The sequence below is a fragment of the Ostrinia nubilalis genome, chromosome Z, assembly GCF_963855985.1.
Source record: "Ostrinia nubilalis chromosome Z, ilOstNubi1.1, whole genome shotgun sequence".
NCBI classification, from domain to species: Eukaryota; Metazoa; Arthropoda; class Insecta; order Lepidoptera; family Crambidae; genus Ostrinia; species Ostrinia nubilalis.
This window is the reverse complement of record NC_087119.1, coordinates 26,568,329-26,589,781: the sequence shown is the minus strand read 5'-3', so window position 1 is coordinate 26,589,781 and position 21,453 is coordinate 26,568,329. Positions and strand designations below refer to the sequence as shown.

The window sequence follows — 21,453 nt, the reverse complement described above, 5'->3', positions numbered from 1 at the left end:
ACTTAACTAACAGACTAACAGAGAACATAGCGAAATCTATTTTAATCACCAATTTTCAAAACTCCCGGAACACTTTCCAGGTAACCACGTTAATTTGTACCAAACGACTGGACTATAATTAAATTGATATAAAAATTTGGGTACATCTTCTCAAAAACAAAAGAACTGGTGCTAAAAGGGTTAAGTGACGTTTTGACATTTGTAGAGGGCCTTGTAGAAGGGGAGGCTATAGTGCTGAATGTGGATTAACTCGAGTGTCATAGTAACTTATTAGACTGCTAAGCTTGATGATAAAAAGAAAAATATTTATTAAACTTTGTTTTTTGATTACAAAATAGTGTAATAAACCAAACTTACTATGGCATGTATACCTCTAAACTCAGTCTGAACTGAGTTACGAGCATTAGAAGTTTGATGATTTTCATACTAGATTTGCTTTTTGTGCGCAAGTTTTGTAAGAAATTGCAACAAAATATTGCGCTATTTTTTTATTGCGCTGATTCTGCTCCATACTGATTTCTGGAGCCTTTAATGGATGGTATTGTTTGTTTACATATACAATCTCACTATTTTGTTGCAATTTCTTACAAAACTGCGCGCAAAAAGCAAATCTAGTATGAAAATCATCAAACTTCTAATGCTCGTAACTCAGTTCAGACTGAGTTTAGAGGTATACATGTCATAGTAAGTTTGGTTTATTACACTATTTAGTAATCAAAAAACAAAGTTTGGTCGATGGGTGAGCGAAAAAAAAAAAGATCTTTGATTTTAAAGCGCGTCGTTGAGTTGACAGTAAGTTGGAGTGAAATTGGATACATTTAGTTTATTACCTAACTGCGTCAGAAGGAGGGTTTTTTTTAAATATTATTCTTATAATAGCTGCTTTATCGGGGGTTTCAGGTGTACCTCACAAATTGGTGCAGAGGAATGGTGAAAATGTTATGACCATGTAAATAAAATTGAAAAAGATTTCATCAAGTAAGATGTAAGATGATGAGAGGGCGCCACTGCCCACAGTACAGGCACTTAACGTTAGCTCCGTAAATATTTCGCTTTTAAAATAGTTAAAGTTCATATCCCGATCTAAAGTTTACAGTTACGTAATTAAATAGTGCTAACAACATAAACCTTCCATAGTGCTTCATCAAATATCCAACAATTGTTGTGAAAAATCCAAAAAACTCAGCTTCTAAAACGAACAAGTTAAAGTACAGTGACTGTGACTAACGTTTGTGTTGTGATACTACCCTGCTCGGTTATTATAATTCTCTGCGAACCGGATTCGTCACGCTGCACTGTACAAGGAGTCTGTCGGTAAATTTCGTCGACTACGCTAGCGGTTGGATAGCCGAGCGCGTATACGCACGGACTTAACTCGCCGCACCTCTCGAGAACCTGCGTTCGAACCCCAGTGGGCCGACTATTTTTGTTATTATTCTCAAATTGTTATAACTTCATCAATAATGGCTTCTCTCAACGAGTGTGCTGGCTGTCCTAACGCACTAGAGGACTCACCGTTTCTTCAATGTATGCGATGCGAAGATAAATACCATCTAATTTGCACAAGTTTTTCACTAGCGGACTTCAACGACATGACCGCGAAATTTAAAAACGCTTGGATATGCGACATGTGTCGCAGTAAAGAACCTAAAAAGGGCGATAACTCAAATACTCCTATACGCTGCGCATTATCTGCAACTAGCTATGTAACCCAGCGCTCGAAACAACGATCGGCGTCGGTAGATTGTTCTAGCCTGACAGCATCCGACGTCAGAGCCATCATAAGGGAGGAACTTCGCGATATTTTTGCGGCTGACTTCAGTCCTAAGATCCAAAAACTGCAAGATATGGTATCCAGCTTCGAGACAGCACTGTCAGCCTGCAATCAGGAATTAGAAACAGTCAAACTGGAACAAGCTGCTCAATCAGCTACTGTAAACGCCATTCAGAAAGAAAATGAAGCCTTACGAGCTGCAAACAATAACATGTCACAACGGCTGGCGCAATTAGAACAACAAACACGGGCAGCCAACATCGAGATACAATGTGTTCCTGAAGACAAGCGAGAAAACCTTGTCAATACCGTGCAGCAGCTTGCTAAAGTGATCAAGTGTCCTATAAGCGAAAGCAACATACATCTTTGCACTAGACTATCCAAGATGAATAATAAGAGCCCTCGCCCACGATCTGTTTTAGTCAAGTTCAGCAGTCCACGCTTACGAGATGAGTTTTTAGCAGCCACTATAAAATTTAATAAAAATAATGCCAATGAAAAATTGAACACAAGCCATCTAGGCATTGGAGGAACTAAAAAACTGCCTATTTATGTATCGGAGCATTTAACGCCGGAAACAAAACGATTGCACGCAGCAGCTCGCCAGAAGGTCAAGGAGCTGAAATACAAATTTGTTTGGGTGCGTGAAGGAAAAGTTTTTGTGAGGAAGAACGAAGAGTCTAATTACGTCTTCATACGAAATCATGATACTATTAATCAATTGTCATAATATACGCTAAATTTGTATACTGTTACTAACGGGCAACTTAAGTTTTTACTACCAAAATGTGAGAGGTTTGCGTACAAAAACGATTGATTTCTTTAATAATGTGGTTTGCAGTTCTTTTGATGTAATCATTTTGACGGAGACATGGTTGAACAGCAGTATATTTGACTGCGAGCTCTTTGATGATAAATATAATGTATACAGGCGCGATCGAGAGAGTAGTGGGTTCCATGCGTCTAGGGGGGGTGGTGGGGTTTTGATTGCCATTTCGAAAAGATTTACCTCCCAGCGTCTTTATGACTGTGATTCGGACTGCGAAGATTTATGGGTGAGCATTGATGTGGTCACTGGTGAAGGTAATGTGGAGAAAATAAATATATGCGGTGTATATATCCCTCCTCCTGTGCAAAAGCACATCTTTAAACATTTCTTTGATAATTGTAATAGGGTTTTGGAATCACTCAACGGAACGGCACTTGTGGTGGGAGATTTCAATATGAGTTGCATGCAGTGGCATACCACGGAGCATACTTCAGGTCTCAACGCAACCAATTGCAGTAGTATAATGCAAAATATGTTAATTAATTTCATGTCACTTAACAATATGTCACAATACAACAACATTCTTAATAGCAAAAGTAAAATTCTAGATCTGGTTTTATGTAATGGCGTTATCACCGGCATTTCTGCGAATGGTGACCCCTTGACCAACATTGACCATTTGCATCCACCTATTAACTTTTGCCTATCACTCGATTGCTGTGAAATGCTGTCTCCTAACAATGCTCCTAGACTGTGTTTCTATAAAGCTGACTACGCGAGTATAATAAAGGAACTGAACGCTACAGATTGGGACAAAGTGCTCGATCAGGGTCAGTCGCTTGATGAAATGGTGACTAGGTTTTATGACGTACTGAAACACTTAATAAATAAATATGTGCCTAAATCTAAACCTAGGCATTCGGGGTATCCGTGTTGGTTCACTCCACCTTTGATCAAGGCATTGAAGGAAAAATATAAATATAAAATGAAAATTCATAAATACAACAAAAATCCTAGAGATGTTTTGTCCTTCGAACTTCTGAAAAAAAGATGTACAAAATTGAAATCCTTAGCCTATAGTAAGTACATCAAATCCATGGAGACATCGTTACGATCAAACCCCAAATTTTTATGGTCATTTATTAAAAATAAAAAACATGCCAAGAAAAGCACAATACCAACGGAAATGTTCGGTGGTACCGCCAAGGCCTCTAGTGGGCCTGAAATTTGCAATCTTTTTGCACAACAATTTTCCTCAGTTTACAGCTGCTCAAACATTCCGCCCTCGAAGCATGATCCATACAATATTTGCAGCCAGCACCTATCTACCATATCATTTTCAACGTATGAAGTCTATAAAGCATTAAAAAGACTTGATCGTAACAAGGGTGCTGGAGCTGATGGACTACCGGCATTGTTTGTGGTCAATTGTGCTGACTCTCTAGCATATCCTCTGAGCATTATAATAAATAGATCACTAAAGGATGGCATTTTTCCAATGGCTTGGAAACAATCTCTAATATTACCACTTCATAAATCAGGTGACAATAGCTCAGTAAGGAACTATAGGCCCATTTCTATTATTCCAGTGTTTGCTAAAATTATTGAATCCCTCTTGTATCCTGTGATCACACATCAATTCAAGCAAATAATTGTATCCGAACAGCATGGCTTCGTCAAGGCGCGGTCAACCACGACTAATCTGGTATCTTTTGTCGAAGATCTAATTCAGGCAATGGACCACGGTGAAACTGTGGACGCCCTGTACACTGATTTCAGCAAAGCATTCGACAAGGTGAACCATGAGATGCTATTGCACAAATTGGAGAGTATTGGAGTGTCCGGATCACTCTTGAGTTGGTGTCGGTCATACCTAGCGAATAGAACATCTGTCGTTGTTGTGAGTGGCTATTCATCGTCTCCATTTTCTGTACCTTCAGGCGTTCCTCAAGGTTCCCATTTGGGTCCCTTACTGTTCAATATCTATATCAACGACATAGCTGGGTATCTTGTTGGCTCCAAACATTATCTCTTTGCCGATGACTTGAAGCTCTTCCGCTCCATTCGCACACCTGCTGATTCAGCGCTACTACAAAATGACCTGAACAACTTGAATTCATGGTGCTCTAGAAACGGCATGTGCTTAAACGTCGATAAGTGCTTTGTTGTTAGGTTTACCAGGAAGAAAAAGCTAACCCCCACTGCATATTTCCTCAATGGGAATCAGCTGTCGGAAGTGGAGCATGCGCGTGACCTAGGTGTTATTCTTGATAACAAATTACGCTTCCATAAGCACATAGAGAATATTGTGAATGCGAGTTTCAGGATGCTTGGTTTTGTCCTGAGAAATTGCAAAGAATTTAGAAATCCATCCACAAAAATAGCTATTTATTCAGCCCTGGTACGAAGTAAGCTAGAATACTGTAGCATCGTATGGAACCCCTACTATGACGTGTATCGGAAAAATATAGAAAGAGTTCAAAAGCGCTTCCTTTGGCATTTATCATACAGCTGTAACATGGCTAAAAAGCTCCCAAGCTACTCCGACAGGTTAAAGCATTTTAAGCTTCAGTCTTTGGAAGATCGAAGAAATCTGATGGATCACTTGTTTCTCCATAAGCTGGTTAATGGTGTCCTTGATGCGCCTAACCTTCTGTCGCAGATCAATATTCGTGCTCCCTCGCGTGGTATTCGTCTAGCTTCTTACATGCCCTTCGTTCAGAGAAATTCATCTTCGCGTCAGGGACTCCAGGCACCACTTAATAGGCTAGTGACTAATTATAATAAAGTACACAAACATGTCACAAACAACATGGGTTCGCTCAGTGACTCATCAAGCGAACTGATTAATGTGGATATATTTTTAAGCAATATATCAAAATTCCGTAAAGGACTAATTTTGCTGCCTTGATTGTCTTTTCTAATTTCTAATTTATATATTTAACGCACTATAGTATGATCATAATTTAATTTCATAAAAGTATTTCTTTTGCAAAATTATTGTAAAATTACTAATTTATTGTTATTTAACTTATTTCAATTTAAAATTTACTAATGTTCTGTGCTACGTTAATTCAATTTCTTTTGTGTAACGCCTATAATTAAGATAGCACTTAACCTATTATATAAGCATGTATAATATTGTCTAAAATGGTGTATGTCTTGTTGGTGTTAATAAATAAATAAATAAATAAATAAATAAATAAGATAGAATAATTGAAATGGTGGAAGAGCAATTTATAATAAATAACTCTATTATCTTGATCATCTATTGAAGAAAAGTGGAATCCTTGGAATCGTTTTCTAGTTCTGAATGAAGTGATTAGTTATAAGTATGATACATAATAAAATTAGTTACATAAAGTGATATACGATTTACTTATTTTTCAAGACATTTTCCTATTATTATTACTGACGGGATTGCTACCATGTAGGTACCTTAGTTTTGAGTTTCCAATATTTCGGCACTGTTGTAAGCGCCATGGCACGCCATGGTTACGGAGTAACTGAAGAAATTAAAACCAGACATCGTTCAGATGTGCGTTCAAAAGACCTGAGATTTAAAAAAATCCCACGTTTTGTTTAAACAGTAAGCGAAAAAAAAGTGACTTGAAAATGGAATACAAAATGATAAGGTATGGTAAATGATAAGTCTTTATCAATGAAGAAGCAGAAGTTCAATTTCATGTGTCCTCCATCTAGGCTAGTTTCCATCGTCACTCAAAGTTTGGCTGCGGTCTCAAATTTGGGCTTAATTGAGGTATTTTTTGGGTGAGAGGCATAAGAACTAATGCCGTTTTGTATCAAAAATTCATACTTAGAGGTAATCAACCAGGTACAAAGTATTTCCTTGTATGTTAGTCTGCCACTCTTTAGTAAGTCCCGAAATCCCCGCTTCGGCTCCCCTACTAACCATTCTAACCATTGTACACAGATAATATCTTACATGCAGCTTTTCATGTTACTACGTCACATTTTCAAAATCCGCGCGGAAAATCGCTCCTAGCGGAAAAGCGCACTTTGAGCTTGAATATTTCAGTCATTTTTAAAGATATCAAAAAAGTAAAAATACAGTATTCATTCTAATTTTTTGTAGTATTTTTTGGCATCTTCAACAAAAATTGTGCGCCATGTCCATTGACGGATTAAAAGTTTTTTTTAGGAAACTAGCCTATATTGAGTTCAAAGTAATTTAAGTAAAAGTAATTTATCAAAGGAATGTGTTGATACCGATGGTAAATGTAGTTTAGTCTTTTTCCTGATTGTGACACGCCTTCTAAGCAGCACTTGCCATTAGTTTGTTCTGAAGTGCTGGTAGAGCCAAAAGATGGACACAAAGATAAGAGCTCTTCCTTTTAATTGATTGTTAACGTTCATACATTGAGTATGGAAGCTGGAAACTATCGTTCCCACCCTGTATACTGGTAAAACATCACCATACTTAGAGGACGTGAGAATTTCCAGCGCCTGAACATAAATCGTAGCACCGATTCACGCCGAGCGGAGAGCGACCGCGCTCTTTGTGAAGGCGCACTGCGTGACGGAACTCTTATGGATGAAGTCTAGCTGCAGTACAGGTGACAAACGACTGCAGAACAATAAGTTTTGAGGGCAGTATCACCGTTCCTCTAGCTATACCATTAAGTTTTAAATAGATTTAACTAGAAACGTGAGAATTTACAGCGCCTGAATATAAATTGCTGCACTGATTCACGTCGAACGGAGAGCGACCGCGCTCTTTGTGAAGGCGCAAGCTGCGTGACGTAACTTCTATGGATGAAGTCTAGCTGGAGATAACAAGTGACTACAGAACAATAAGTTTTAAGGTCAGTTTCAGCGTTCCTTTAGCTAAAACATTGAGTTTCTGATATATTTATCTAGGAACGTGACAATTTACAGCGCCTGAATATAAATCCCAGCACTGATTCACGTCGAACGGAGAGCGACCGTGCTCTTTGTGAAGGCGCAAACTGCGTGACTGAACTAGCTGAATAACAAATGACAGCAGAACAATAAGTTTTAAAGTCAGTTTCACCGTTCAATCAAGTTTCAGATAGTTATCAAACAAGCAAAGGCTACTCTGACTACCACAATCTGCCCGGTAACTTTAACCGAGACCTGTGAATTCAACAGCTGTAGTTTACCTGACAAATAAGTTCCTAAACGGCTTTCAGCGATTGGTGAAATACTTTGATTTGATTGTATTTCACGAGTAATAATGTGATAATAATGAAGTGTATTAAGAACTATGTAAAATCCTGTATTTTAATAGCTGTGCCTAAACTTCGGACCTTTCTTTACTGGTACTCGAATGCGTGCATAAGATAATCCCAGGGTCTATATTATTATAATCGAAAGATATTGCAATTTTGAATTATCAAACACATTGATAATCCGCTCCATTATCAAGTCAATATGTAAAAAATGTTTATTTAAGATTTCTAAAAAACATTTTTCTAATCCACAAGTCTTAAATAAGATCTTGTTATTTTTTTACTTTCAATTCATTGTTTAAAATTGATTTTTCTAGGTTTTTTTACCTAGATAATAAATCAAAACTACACTCAACATCAAATAAACCGCACCTTCCGCGACGCGAACTTTAAAGATTTTCTTCTGACACAATTATGGTACCCCAACAATATTGGTGTTATTTGAAAGCCCAATAAATATCCTTAAAGAAAAATACATTTCATTTCTAAATAAATGATTAACATATACCATAAATGTGACATGAAAATAGACCTCACTTTGGGCTCACCTCTGGGATCAATTAGACCAATTTTTATGGTTATAAAACCAAATAAAGATCTCACGTGCCCTCTTTAACAGATGGATAGCGATTAATCCTAACTTAACAGTTTTATAGTCATAAAAAATGGCTATAGCGTAACTACCTATTTTTTGAAGAAGTGACTCTGGATCCTTGTAAAGACACATTTTTGGGGTAAAAACCTTTCCTTTAATGAAATGAAGTTTAGAACTAGGCTTTCAAATGGTACCAATGTTGGTGGGAAGTGGGGATGCATACGTTTGATAAGTGCTTGTCGCGGGAGGTGCGATTTATTTGATGCCGAGTGTAGATACCCTGCGACTACGTATTCGTAACATTTCAATTTGCAAAATTGAAAAGAATATTGTGCAATCTCCCCTTCGCCCTTTGACCCCCTTCTGGGGACTTTGGTATTTTTGAAGCGGCTATTGAGGATGCTCTTAATAAAACTTGTAACAGCAACAAAAAGGTCTTAGTTTGTGGAGATTTTAACGTCAATTTACTAGATAGCTCATCATCATATTCTGTAAGACTACTTTCCCTTTTTAAGTCATTTAATTTGTTTAGTCAATTTAAGGAACCAACTAGAATTACGGAAACCACAGCTACTTGTCTAGATAATATTTTCTCTAGCTGTGTCCCTGACAATAAAGCTGTCATACACAATCTTACGTCAGATCACTGTGGTATTAAAGTAGAATTTATTTGTAATAATCGGAATAATAAAAGTAATAAAAATGCCGTATGTAGACCTGTAACCATTAGTCGTCTAGAACGTTTTAAAAATAATCTTGAAAATAAATTGCATTTGGTCCCGTATGTGCAGGGAGACCCAGATGCTCTTTACAATAACCTTTTCGAATGTATTAAAACCGAACATGACAAAGTTTTTACGGTAAAGCCATTAAAACCAAATACCAAATCTAAGTTTAGTGACTGGGCTACTAAGGCAATATACAAAAGTCGAAATACGTTATATGAACTTTATGGCATGAAAAAGTATAATAATAGTATATCTTTTCTTGAGCATGTAAAAAAGTATTCAAAAATTTTTAAGAAAGTTTGCTTCATGGCTAAGTCTTTTTATATTCGGGACAAGATAGGGAACGCCAGTAATAAAATAAAAGAAACTTGGAATGTTATCAACCGAGAGACTGGTAAACTAAAACCAAGAGATAATGACTTTTCTCTCAAAGTTCACGATAATTTGATATCTGCAGATAAAGATGTAGCGGAAGCTTTTGATAAATTTTTTGGTAATATAGCTTCAGCAACAACTGCCAACTTAAAGTCATCTCCCTCCGAGGCTGAAGAAATATTGAAAACCCACGTGACACCCTGTGACTCGCACTTCTCTTTTAAACATATTACTCCTTTAGATATCACTAAAACTTTTAATCTTTTAAATGTAAAGAGTACAACTGATATCTGGGGCATCTCTGTCAAGATAGTCAAACACATTATTGATATAATTTCCCCACAGTTAGCGATAATATTCAATAATTGCATAGAGAAGGGAATCTTCCCCGACCTCATGAAACATAGTAGACTAATGCCATTATTCAAGTCTGGTAGTAAAACCGACCCTGGCAATTATAGACCCATTTCTATCTTGCCCGCTCTGAGCAAGATTTTTGAAAAAATCATACAGGAGCAACTTATGATTCACTTTGGCTCTAATAAACTATTTCATAGTGAACAATATGGTTTTACCAAGGGTCGTTCCACCACCGATGCCGGGGTTGCACTACTTAAACATATCTTCGAGGCTTGGGAGAATTCTCAAAATGCACTAGGGGTCTTCTGTGATCTCTCAAAAGCTTTTGACTGCGTAGAACATCAAACGCTAATTCGCAAACTGCACTTTTATGGGGTGAAGGACTCGGCTTTGGATTTAATACAATCCTATTTAAACTTTAGAGTTCAAAAAGTTGACATAAATGGTGTTTTGTCTTCTGGGTCACCTGTGAAAATGGGAGTTCCGCAGGGGTCAATTCTGGGTCCATTCTTGTTTCTTATATACATTAATGATCTACCATATTTTGTTAAGGACTCTTGCGAAATCGTGTTATTTGCTGATGACACATCTTTGATTTTTAATATTGATAGAAGTAAAAATAACTTTGACGATGTAAATAATGCACTAACAAGAGTTTTAAGTTGGTTCACTACAAATAATTTACAACTTAATGCAAAGAAAACAAAATGTATAAAATTCTCTTTGCCTAACGTAAAAACAGTTAGTACCCAAATAGAACTTAATAATAATGCCATCGATCTGGTAGACTCTACTGTTTTTCTGGGAATTACCCTGGATTCAAAACTCCAGTGGGGCCCCCATATAGAAATTCTGTCGGGAAAGCTCAGCTCAGCGGCTTTTGCAATAAAAAGGATACGGTCATTAACCGATGTTTCAACAGCTCGCTTAGTTTACTTTAGCTACTTTCATAGCTTAATGTCATATGGAATCATGCTATGGGGCAAAGCTGCAGATTTTGAAACAATATTTATTTTGCAAAAACGTGCGATAAGATACTTGTATAAAATGAAAGCAAGAGCGTCCCTTAGAGAATTGTTTAAAGAAATTGGCATTCTCACGGCCGCTTCACAATACATCTTAAACTGTATTCTATTTATTCAACAAAATATTAATGAATTCAAAAAGAAAAGTGATATTCACCAAATTAACACTAGAAATAAAAATAAATTGGCTATACCCGCTTTTAGACTTAATAAAGTGTTTGCCACTTTTATGGGACAAGGTATCCATTTTTATAACAAAGTCCCTGATAAATATAAAGAGCTACCGTATAATAAATTTAAAGGTATAGTTAAAGATCACATGCTTAAAAAAGTCTATTATACAACTCGAGATTTTCTTAATGATAAGTCATCCTGGGAGTAGGATTATGGTCCTCTCATGCTCGCACTAAAAATAATTAAAATGGAAAGTAATGTATAAACTAATAATAATAATTTCTCAAATGTTATAGTGTCATGCTTCTCAATCTGGACTGTTACTTAGCTTTATTATTATTATTTTTTTTAAAGAGATAACTTGGAATTGTCATTCTCACTAAAATGTCTCTGGGGTGGTGGCGTAGTGAGGCGGGTCGTTACATTCCCTCTAATATGGTCGAGTGAAGCGATGGCTGGTTCACTCGTCATGTCTGTGAACAGGCGCTGCTTTCGGGGACTGGTCAATCCAAGTTATTCAAATTTATGTATGCGAGTCATTTCTACTAGTATCTTAATATGTAAGTCTAGATATTAGCACGTCACTACCTTGTTTAATATACCACGCAATCTTGTATACCCATTCTTATAAGATAACACCATACAAGAATGCATGGTAAATTCAGTGAACTGCTCCTGAATCGAATGTACCTACTACTACTATTTATATTTATTTATATTAACCGGCAGACAGTGGTGACTGAGTTTGTTGCGGCGCTTCTTCTCAGCACTTGCCAAATGTTGGTCTCGAAGCGCTGGTAGGGTAAAAAGATTATGAGACATGTAGAGGCTCCTTAAGAGCAAAATGACGATTTGTAAGAACTATTTATTAGTCTAAACAAATAAAGAAATTTTGACTTTGACTTTTTGACTTTGACTTTGACTTTGACTTTGACTTTGACTTTGATGGGATATTCCCGCATTAGTTGATTGCATTAATATTATACCTGCTATTTTAATGTATTCCAAAGTTTAGAGTTTTTATGGCCATCTCCCAGTTGCATCATCAGGACCCTGGACATCATCTAGCAAATCCAACGAACCAAAACTCGATGCGATTCTGCCATTTCGTTTAGTAGTTCCTATGGTCACCTTCCAGTTCCATCATCAGACCAGCTCGATGGTACCATAATATTGTATTGTCATCTAATCTAATTATAATTGCCAAGTTTCATGGTGATACAAGAATTAGAACTGCGTGTAATTCAGATTCTTAGATTCTATTACATAGTTACATACACGAGGACCTAATAAAACCGCGTTAAAAACAGTGTCCTATCTAGATAGTCACAAATTATTATTTTTTTACCTTGCAATAAAACAACACTGTGAATTTTTATATCATACTTCTGTTTATTTCTGTTTGGCAACCAATAACTTCATAATAATATAAAACCTTGGGTATAAGCTTGTTTCGATTAATTAGTGCACAGCTAGTTTAGGATGGTAGGCTAATATCGAATAACACAATAATATAATATTCGACATTAAATTACTCATACATTTTGTGTGAAAACGCTATTCTCTTGTAGATTTTGTAGGGCAATACAAGCTGACGACGTCACTATTGGTTGGAAGATCCAACTCAATCGATTTTTTTACAGTTACTGTTAGTGAGCTGCCACACTGGCGGATTGCCGCGAATCCGCTTTGAAAACGCTTGCAAACTGCCAGTGTGGGAGGGCCCTTAGTTGATAAGAAGAAAACTTACTGAGTTTTAAGATCGGGGCGATTATGTTCTTTAGAAAAGTTGTGCTGTGTACCCAAAGATTTGTTACTTACGATTTTCTTTTGCATGATAAAGTTGTTTACGTTTTACTATAGTTAATTCTACACAGTGTTAATTAGTTATTAAGTGATCAGAGCAATTAGTGCTATACTATGCTTAGTGGACGTCGGCGTAGGTAACTGCGTTAGGGTGATCAATCCATTAGCGCCGGTAAGTGGATCCCGAGACAATTAGCACATTAGATTATGTCCTGGGCACTAATTATATTATAATTGAATCTGCGTTAATAGGGACTATAACATGTCAGTGTATTAATAACGCTTAGTTGTGGTTTTCGTCACATTACTTAGAAATTGCAGGGTTGTATCTGAAACGTGCTCTATGTAATCTAAAAATGTAAATGTACCTTCTACAGTAAGTACTTATGGGTACTAGAGGTTTCTAAATGCAATAGTTGAATACTACAGTAACGATGAAACTCCGGATTAATATGAAATGCGTTCACCTTCCTTAAAATATTTATTTTAAGATCTGAAACCAGTTATGCAGTTTCAACTTTGCGAAGAGTTAACTTTGAATCTATACTTCCTTTAGCGTAAATTAAATTGAAATGTCGTATCATACAGAACCCTTCGACAGATTCTTAAACCTGCTTAATGAAATGTCGAGTGTCAAATCATCATCATCACTGCTGAACATAGGCCTCCCTCAATGCTTTCCAACCATGTTGCCCGGTTGGTAGCGGCCTGCGTCTTCCAGCTGCCTTTATGATGTCGTCGGTCTACCTTGTGGGTGGACGTCCCACGCTTTCGTTTGTTTCGTTTTCCGGTACGTGGCCTCCACTCCAGAACCTTGCTGCCCCATCAGTCGCCAGTTCTGCGTACTATGCGCCCTGCCTATTGCCACTTCAGCTTCCTAATCCGTCAGGCAATGTCAGCGACTTAGTTCGGTTACGGTTACGTTGTGAGTGTCAAATATTAAAATGATTTACGCCCGTATTCACAAACGAAGCGAACGCACAGCGTTGAATTGAGCTCTGTGATTGGTTCGTGTGTGACCCTGTGCGTCCACGCGCACTGGGAGACCTAATAGTAATGTTTGTGAACACGGGTGTTATTGACAAAAATGGAATCCATCGTTGAGAATCACACCACGCCATCTTGAACCTTATCAAAATCCAAGATCACATTCATCTGCACTCACCTTCTCCAGCATATGGTAGACGTCAGCCAGATCCACCCCGGGGTAGGGCGACATGCCGTAGGTAGCGATCTCCCAGAGCAGGATCCCGAAGGCCCAGACGTCGGACTTGGTGCTAAAGGTGTTGTACGCCAGGCCTTCGGGGGCCGTCCACTTGATTGGGAACTTAGCGCCGGCGTGCGCGGTGTAGGTGTCGTCACGCATCAGCCGCGCCAGGCCGAAGTCAGCCACTTTTACGAGGTGGTTCTCGCCGACGAGGCAGTTGCGGGCGGCCAGGTCCCTGTTCGACAAAATGTGGTATAACATTTGTTCTATAACCTAACTAGTCATGCGAATGAAAACGTCTGTCGGTAACAGGTTTTAAAACTCTCAGAACGCGCTGCTGTTCTTAACAAAATACAAATGAGGGCTATCGTTTTTATACTTAACAGTTGGCACCCAATTGGCGATTGCAGGACCTTACTCTACAGTGGCGCCATCTTGATGAGTGCAAATGCGATAGTCCTCCTACCACTTTAGCACTCACCAGTTGGTGCCACTGTCTTCGCTACTAGCAAGTGACAGGACCTTACTCTACAGTGGCGCAAACTGGTGAGCGCTATAACGATAGCCCTCATTATGTCACAACGTTATCTGAAATGACTTCAAAATACGCACGTAAATATTGACCACGGTCTTATTGCCGACATCAAACTATATGAGTTTTACACTTAGTTTTGCCTTCGCGAGCCTCGCGGTAAATCTGCATGTCTTGCTCCTTTTCTGTCTTGAAGTTGTTTGGATGCGACCTAAGCGATTCACCATGCATAGGAATTGGACCCTCTCCTAACGGGTCCTCCCGCTTCACTATAATCTGTGGTGAGCACCTTTAAGACTTGATTAACTAAGTATGAACTGAGCAAGCTTACACTGAGATTTTATCATCACCTAATGTCAGGTGCAATTAAAGAGAAATTGAGGATGTCACCTATTCATTACAAAATACACTGATAAAAGATGTAATGTAATGTGAAATCCTTAGAAAACCTGTGATCGTGTGCTGTGAACTTTTGTCATCTATAAAAGTCTCGCACATCGCTTTTTATTTTCATTTTCCGAGAGGATATTAATAAGCATCAGCTTACAACTAGGTCGTGCCGTCAGCTTTAAACTTAGTCCTCGTTAAGTATACACTGCCAGGCGTGTACTAGACAGGCTGTTTGGAATAAAAAATGTGTTATAGAGGCCCTGCACTGGTGAACAAGATGAACTAATAATGTCAAAGTTTTTGATATGATTAAGCAATGTGTTAGATGTCGACTACAAACTTCGCCGGCACAACTGGCACATCTTCTCTCGCTCGCTCGCAAATAAATTGAATGAGTGAGAAATAGTCCAGATCAACACAGCCTATCTAGTTCTCCATAGTTCCGTTCGTCTATCAACAGCAGCCTAGATCGGAACGCTTCCCGAACCGTGAGGAGCACTTAGAGCCTGTGACATTCTTGCTAACTGGGGTGCAGTGCGTCGCAGGAACACGAACGATAGGTTCTGAGAGTTACGCTGAATTTCCTGCTATCAGACGCAAGCGTGCGTCGCTGCAGTTATAACTATCTGGAACATTTTCTACGTAGTCAGCATACTGACCTAGTTGGTATTTACATGATATTAATACCGGTGTGTGAATTTTTGGCTCTCCACGTAGCTTAGAGTAGCCAAATCACAATTTAAATTGACACAAAATAATTCCTTCTTTACTTCATAGCATACACCGGTGAAGGAGCTCGGTTCTTCAAGTAGATCACATCTATTGCAAATAGAATTATATCACCATGTAAGTTGTATCCACGCGAGAAGAAAAAAATACCTTTTTAACAGTCAGAGTATTCTTGGACATACATTAAATTGCGACAAAGGAAGAAATGTTATCGGTGTTGATTATGAAACAGTGGTTCTCTGAGTAGCTCATTCCAAAGACGATCCGAGCATACAAGGTTTTGTCTTAAACCTTTGCTAGCTTTGTAATGACATAGAGAGAAATCCACTCCACGAGTGCACAAGAAAGGCTGCAGTGCGGGAAGAATGGCGACGGATTGTGAGGCTTGCCACACCTGGTGTGGCGACCACGACCACTCTGGCAAGAGTGTGTAGTGACAAAGAGAGAGAGAGAGAAATACACTGGTCATCACAAAAATCGACCCTCCCGCGACAAGCATTTTCAAACGTATGCATCCCCACTTCCCTCCAACATTGGTACCATTTGAAAGCCTAGTTCTAAACTTCATTTCATTAAAGGAAAGGTTTTTACCCCAAAAATGTGTCTGTAGAAGAATCCAGAGTCACTTCTTCAAAAAAATCTTCAAAGCCATAAAAGTTACGCATGAGCCAACTTTTATGGCTATAAAAGTGTTAAGTTTGGATTAATCGCTATCCATCTGTTAAAGAGGACACGTGAGATCATTATTTGGTTTTATAACCATAAAAATTGGTCTAATTGATCCCAGAGGTGAGCCCAAAGTGAGGTCTTTTTTCAAGTCACATTTATTGTACCTATATGTTTAAATATGTTAATCGTTCATTAAGAAATTAAATGTGTTTTTCTTTATGGATATTTATTGGGCTTTCAAATAACACCAATATTGTTGGGGCACCATGATTGTGTCAGTAGAAACGAGTTTTCCTGTAAAACGTAGGTGGGCCGATTTTTGTGATGACCAGTATAGATAAATCACTTGCCGGTGAATGAAGGAGCGGCTCTCCAGGTGGCTCATTCCAGAGGCGATCTGAGTGGCCATATACATTAGCACCACGGCATCGGGGGCTGGCTCGCGGGCGGTGGCCGAGGCGGCCGAGCGCAGGTAGTCCAGCAGATTGCCGCGCGACATGAACTCCGTAATGATGTAGAACGGAGGCTCGCGGGTGCACACCCCGAGAAGCTGAACCAAGTTGGGGTGGCGCATCTCCTTCATGATGGCGGCTTCTTCGAGGAAGTCCTTCAGCGCCATCGTGTCGTCTTTCAGCGTCTTGACCGCCACCTGCAACGACGGTCCACGTGAGGAGGACACTTTGGGGCCTGTACCCCTATTACGAAAAACTTTCGAGTTCGCGTCGTTTGCGTATTCGCATCGCCATCTAGAGATTTAATATGAAAACTTAAACAGCGCCCCTACAGTGGTAACGAAAAGTGAAAAACAAAAGCACGAAACATTTTGTGAATTGCTTTCGTATAGAGATCGAATAGTTATCGTGAAGTAAAGTGAACTCAGTATGAGAAATTATTATAGGCTTGTCACTTGTCTGCCGCTGTCGCGAAAGCTGTCCAAAATAACACAAGACATAATTTCCGAATATTTATTGATTGGTAAAATAATGGTTTTAAATAATTACATATTATGATATGATGAAAAAAAAAAGCTTCTAAAATACTCGATAGAAGCTCGATAAAAAGTCGTTGAACTTCGAGTTGACGTTAGTCGGTCGAAATCATGTCGAAAGTGTTTTGTGCCACCAAATAAAAGTGTAATAGTATCGAGTGCGCTATAGAATAGAACTCGAAAGATTTTCGTAATAGGGGTACTGATCCCGACTCAAGATATCGACACAGCATGATGTAGCTTATTATTAGAGAAAAAGAAGAAAATCGAACGACAATGACGATGACATGAATAAAATAACAATTTAAACTTTCACCTTCCATTACAATTTTATTATAATATCGAATTCCGGGTCTCGATGCGACATTTATACATGATTACATACTTGCAGCTTGACGTTTCAGCTAGGTTGGAAGTGGCTACAGCTCTGTTCACTCACGCGCAGACTGGTGCAGGACTATGCCCACCGCTGCTACTTCTGTGCAGCCATCTCACCAGGATCCATAGCTTATAAAACCCAACCAATTAAGGCATGCAGACATACTCATAGCGCGCGGTCCGTTTGTATGTAAGTACTACATAAATGTCGCATTGATACCCGTAATTCTCTATTACAATTAAACAAACATAATCAAACACAAAACATATACTATTTGAAGTAGTAAAATAAGATAATGATTTGATTTGACAAAAGGATGATACAATTTAGTTTACGTAGCGTAACCGTGGTTATAAGCATAGATCGGAAAAGCTGTATTTTCTGGGAATTACGACACAAGCTTTATTTGATTTACTGGAAAACCTATCCATACATAACTATGCTAGAACAACTACAACAATTTTACTATTCGATCTATGCTCATAAGAAAGACCAACATAGTTTTATTTTTTCAGCGGTACTTGTAAGTTAATTTAGCATTTGAACGAAAATGGTTTCAAGGATACAACAAAGATTGGCAATGAACTAAAGCCCGACTTCACAAAGTTGATCAAAAATTAATAACTTATCGGTAAAGAGTAGAGACTGTCAAAATAATTACAAGAGCTTTTACAGCAAAATGTAGTTTTTAAAATGACGAGGCTTTGGTCAATTGCTTAAATTTTTCGGAATCACAGTTTTTTATTGGGAGAGCAATAGGGTACCGGACACTATCCACAAATAAATTCTTTATACAGTTAAGTTTTAAAGTGTGTATTTCTATACTAAGAAGAAACAGAGCTAATTAAAGTATATCCATCTAGTAAGGTAGGTAGTATCCAATTCCCTATTGTGTCAAAAACAATAATAATATACTTAATTTGGATATAACAAAAACGCGGCGCTCTCCCCGTAGTACAGCACAGTGGTGAAGCAAACACTTTGATTCCGAAACACATAGTCGACACGAATCATGGGCAGTGCTACCCGTCAGGTGAAGGGAGGCCTTCAGTGGTCAGCCCCCTAGACAAGTGGCAAAACGTGACAGTTGTAATGTCAAGAGATGGTCGAAAGGCTCCCGCGTTTTTGTATAGAGTTACGAGTTACATCGCTCCGTGAACGGTACGGCTAGCACGAAAAACTTTCGAGTTCGAATCGTTTGCGTATTCGAATCGCCATCAAAATATTTAGTACGAAAACTACAACAGCGCCCTTGTGAACGTGTCGTAAAGTGAACTTAGTATGAAATATGGTTGCACGAAACTTATTTTGAGAGTCAAAATTGTCACGTTATAGTTTAATTCGAAGGTTGAGTATCGAATTTTGTCGAATACGCAAACGATTCGTTGACGAAAGTTGTTCATGTTAGAGGTACAGATTCGATTTTCGATTCGATCATAAAGTGCCACTTGTCTAGACCTACTGAAGACTCCATCACCAAGCTTACCACGTATCCGGGCTCCTCAGTGGTGGGCTTCGCTTCCTTCGCGCCCTTCTTGGTGGTCTTGGGCGGGGGGCACTGCAGAAATACTATTATTCTAATAACAAACTTACAAAACACTACGGCAACTAAGCCCTAACTAACATTTTTTGATAGCCTCATCAGTCGTTCTTGCTGTAGCTATAGTCTGGTCTGTGAACACGTATAATTTTGTCCAATGACCCCAAACTACCCATCCTTATCGCTCGCGCTTAATTATATTGCTGTCGCGACTGTGCGACAGGCGCCCGCAGTGAGTGTGCGAGCGCGACAGCAACCATAATTACGCGCGAGCGATAAGGATGGGTAGTTTGGGGTCATTGGACAAAATTCTACGTGCTCACAGACCGGGCTTTAGATTTACTTTTTAGCATAAATTATGGGATTGAAGCTAATGACGGCGGGACGTTATTTTATAAGACAAGGATATTATTGATTTACACTTATGATAAGCCGTGTCACATTCCTCCCGAATGCATTTTGTCTGCTCTTCTCATAAAAAGGGTAAACCATTATAATAACTGTGTACAAAGGGATCTTAATATAATGAAAACATGTGATCTTTACAACTGATTGAAATGTTAAGTGAAGATATCATCAAAATAACAATCGTGACTGAAGCATGACGATGAGAACTCCATCGATATAATAAAAACGATATTGTATGTACACGTTCACACATCGCTTAATTTTATGCAGATAAATGTCTTCATTATTTGTAAAATATTTACAATCAAATGGACTAGTAAGTAATTAATGCCCGTTTTCACCATCAATCCTTAATTTTTAGGTGACCCCCATGAAAACAAAATGCCTGTTATGTGTTACCATATGGGTCACTTAAAATTAGGGATTAATGGTGAAAACCATATTGATCGAACTGCCATTTTCATAAATGATAATCTATTGCTTACATTCGTTCAGTTGCACGACGTCTTCAAAAAGGTGTAAGTGACTTGAATCACTATGCCTCTACGTTTGCTAAACTACTATGACTAAGTAAGTGGTATTGGGCCTGTGCACAGATGTGCCAATCGTCGCATATAGGATGCAAAAGAAAACTGGCAGTCTATGAGACTTGGCTAGATAGATAAATAAATTATACATACTTTATTGCGGTACCAAGCATCCTCATAACTTTTTGAGGATAAACGTAGAAATCGTTTAGTACAAACTTTAGAGTTTTTAGTTTAGAGTCTAAACTATATCATAGTACGCGTAGCCTTTAATCGTAACTGATTATAATAACAATTTAAAACTGTTGTTCTCATACTTTTTGCAATACCTTAGCTAATACAATTTTTAATACATAGCAAAACTTGATGTTTTTTCTATAAAATAAGACTTTTTATTAAAATAAAAACATATCCAATTCGGATTCAGTTTCAAAGCTTCCCCAGGCTGCTGAGTTTTCTTGTGCAACCTGTACACGTAACACTTCAAGCGTTTCATTCGCTCGGGTCCTTAAAAGCGCTTTCACATTAGGGCGTTAGTAGCGCGACTGCAGCGGCGTTTTTATAATGTGAAGGCATGTATCCGCTGCCACATAGTGTGAAATTTTCGGCAGCGCTGCTAAATCGCCTAAATGTGAAAGCGTTCAAACACTAGCACAACTGCGAATCTGTACGTACCGTGATGTTGCAGCGCTTCCAGGTGGCCTCGTAGACGTCGCCGTATTGGCCGCCGCCGAGTTTGTGCTTCATGACGATGTCGGTGCGGTCGATCTCCCATTCGTCGGGCGGCGCGAGCGGGAACACAGTGGGCTTGTTCCGCTTAGGAGCCGGGTACAACAGCTGGGTGATCAGCCCGTCACCCAGCACCGAGTGGTGGTGGACCAGCTCGGCGAGCGTGCCGAACTTGGACTCGGATGTTACGTACACCTGACGGAGAATAAGCTTCATCAGACATCTGTGGCCTAATGAGGGCTATCGTTTTTATACCTAACAGTTGGCACCCCTGGCGATTGACAGGACCTTACTCTACAGTGGCGCCATCTTGATGAGTGCAAATGCGATAGTCCTCCTACCACTTTAGCGCTCACAAGTTGGTGCCACTGTCTTCGCTACTAGCAAGTGACAGGACCTTACTCTACAGTGGCGCTAACTGGTGAGCGCTAAAACGATAGCCCTAATTCACGTATTTTGTAATCAAAATTTCGGAAAGGAAAAAATGACTTCTAAAAATCCTATTGAAAAACAGTTTTATAGCCTGACCAGGAACA

The 21,453-nt window shown here is 38.8% G+C and overlaps 1 protein-coding gene across 1 annotated transcript in view; it reads right to left on the bottom strand.

Moving 5' to 3' along the window:
* Positions 1-21,453, bottom strand: part of LOC135086463 (tyrosine-protein kinase Abl) — a 129,425-nt gene that overhangs the window by 30,656 nt on the left and 77,316 nt on the right. Inside the window, exons 6-8 of the mRNA XM_063981188.1 lie at positions 20,864-21,112; positions 16,697-16,995; positions 13,985-14,261 (exon numbers count right to left, since the gene is read on the bottom strand). Of these exons, the coding sequence (XP_063837258.1) occupies positions 13,985-14,261; positions 16,697-16,995; positions 20,864-21,112 (825 nt within the window). The remainder of the gene's footprint in view (positions 1-13,984; positions 14,262-16,696; positions 16,996-20,863; positions 21,113-21,453) is intronic.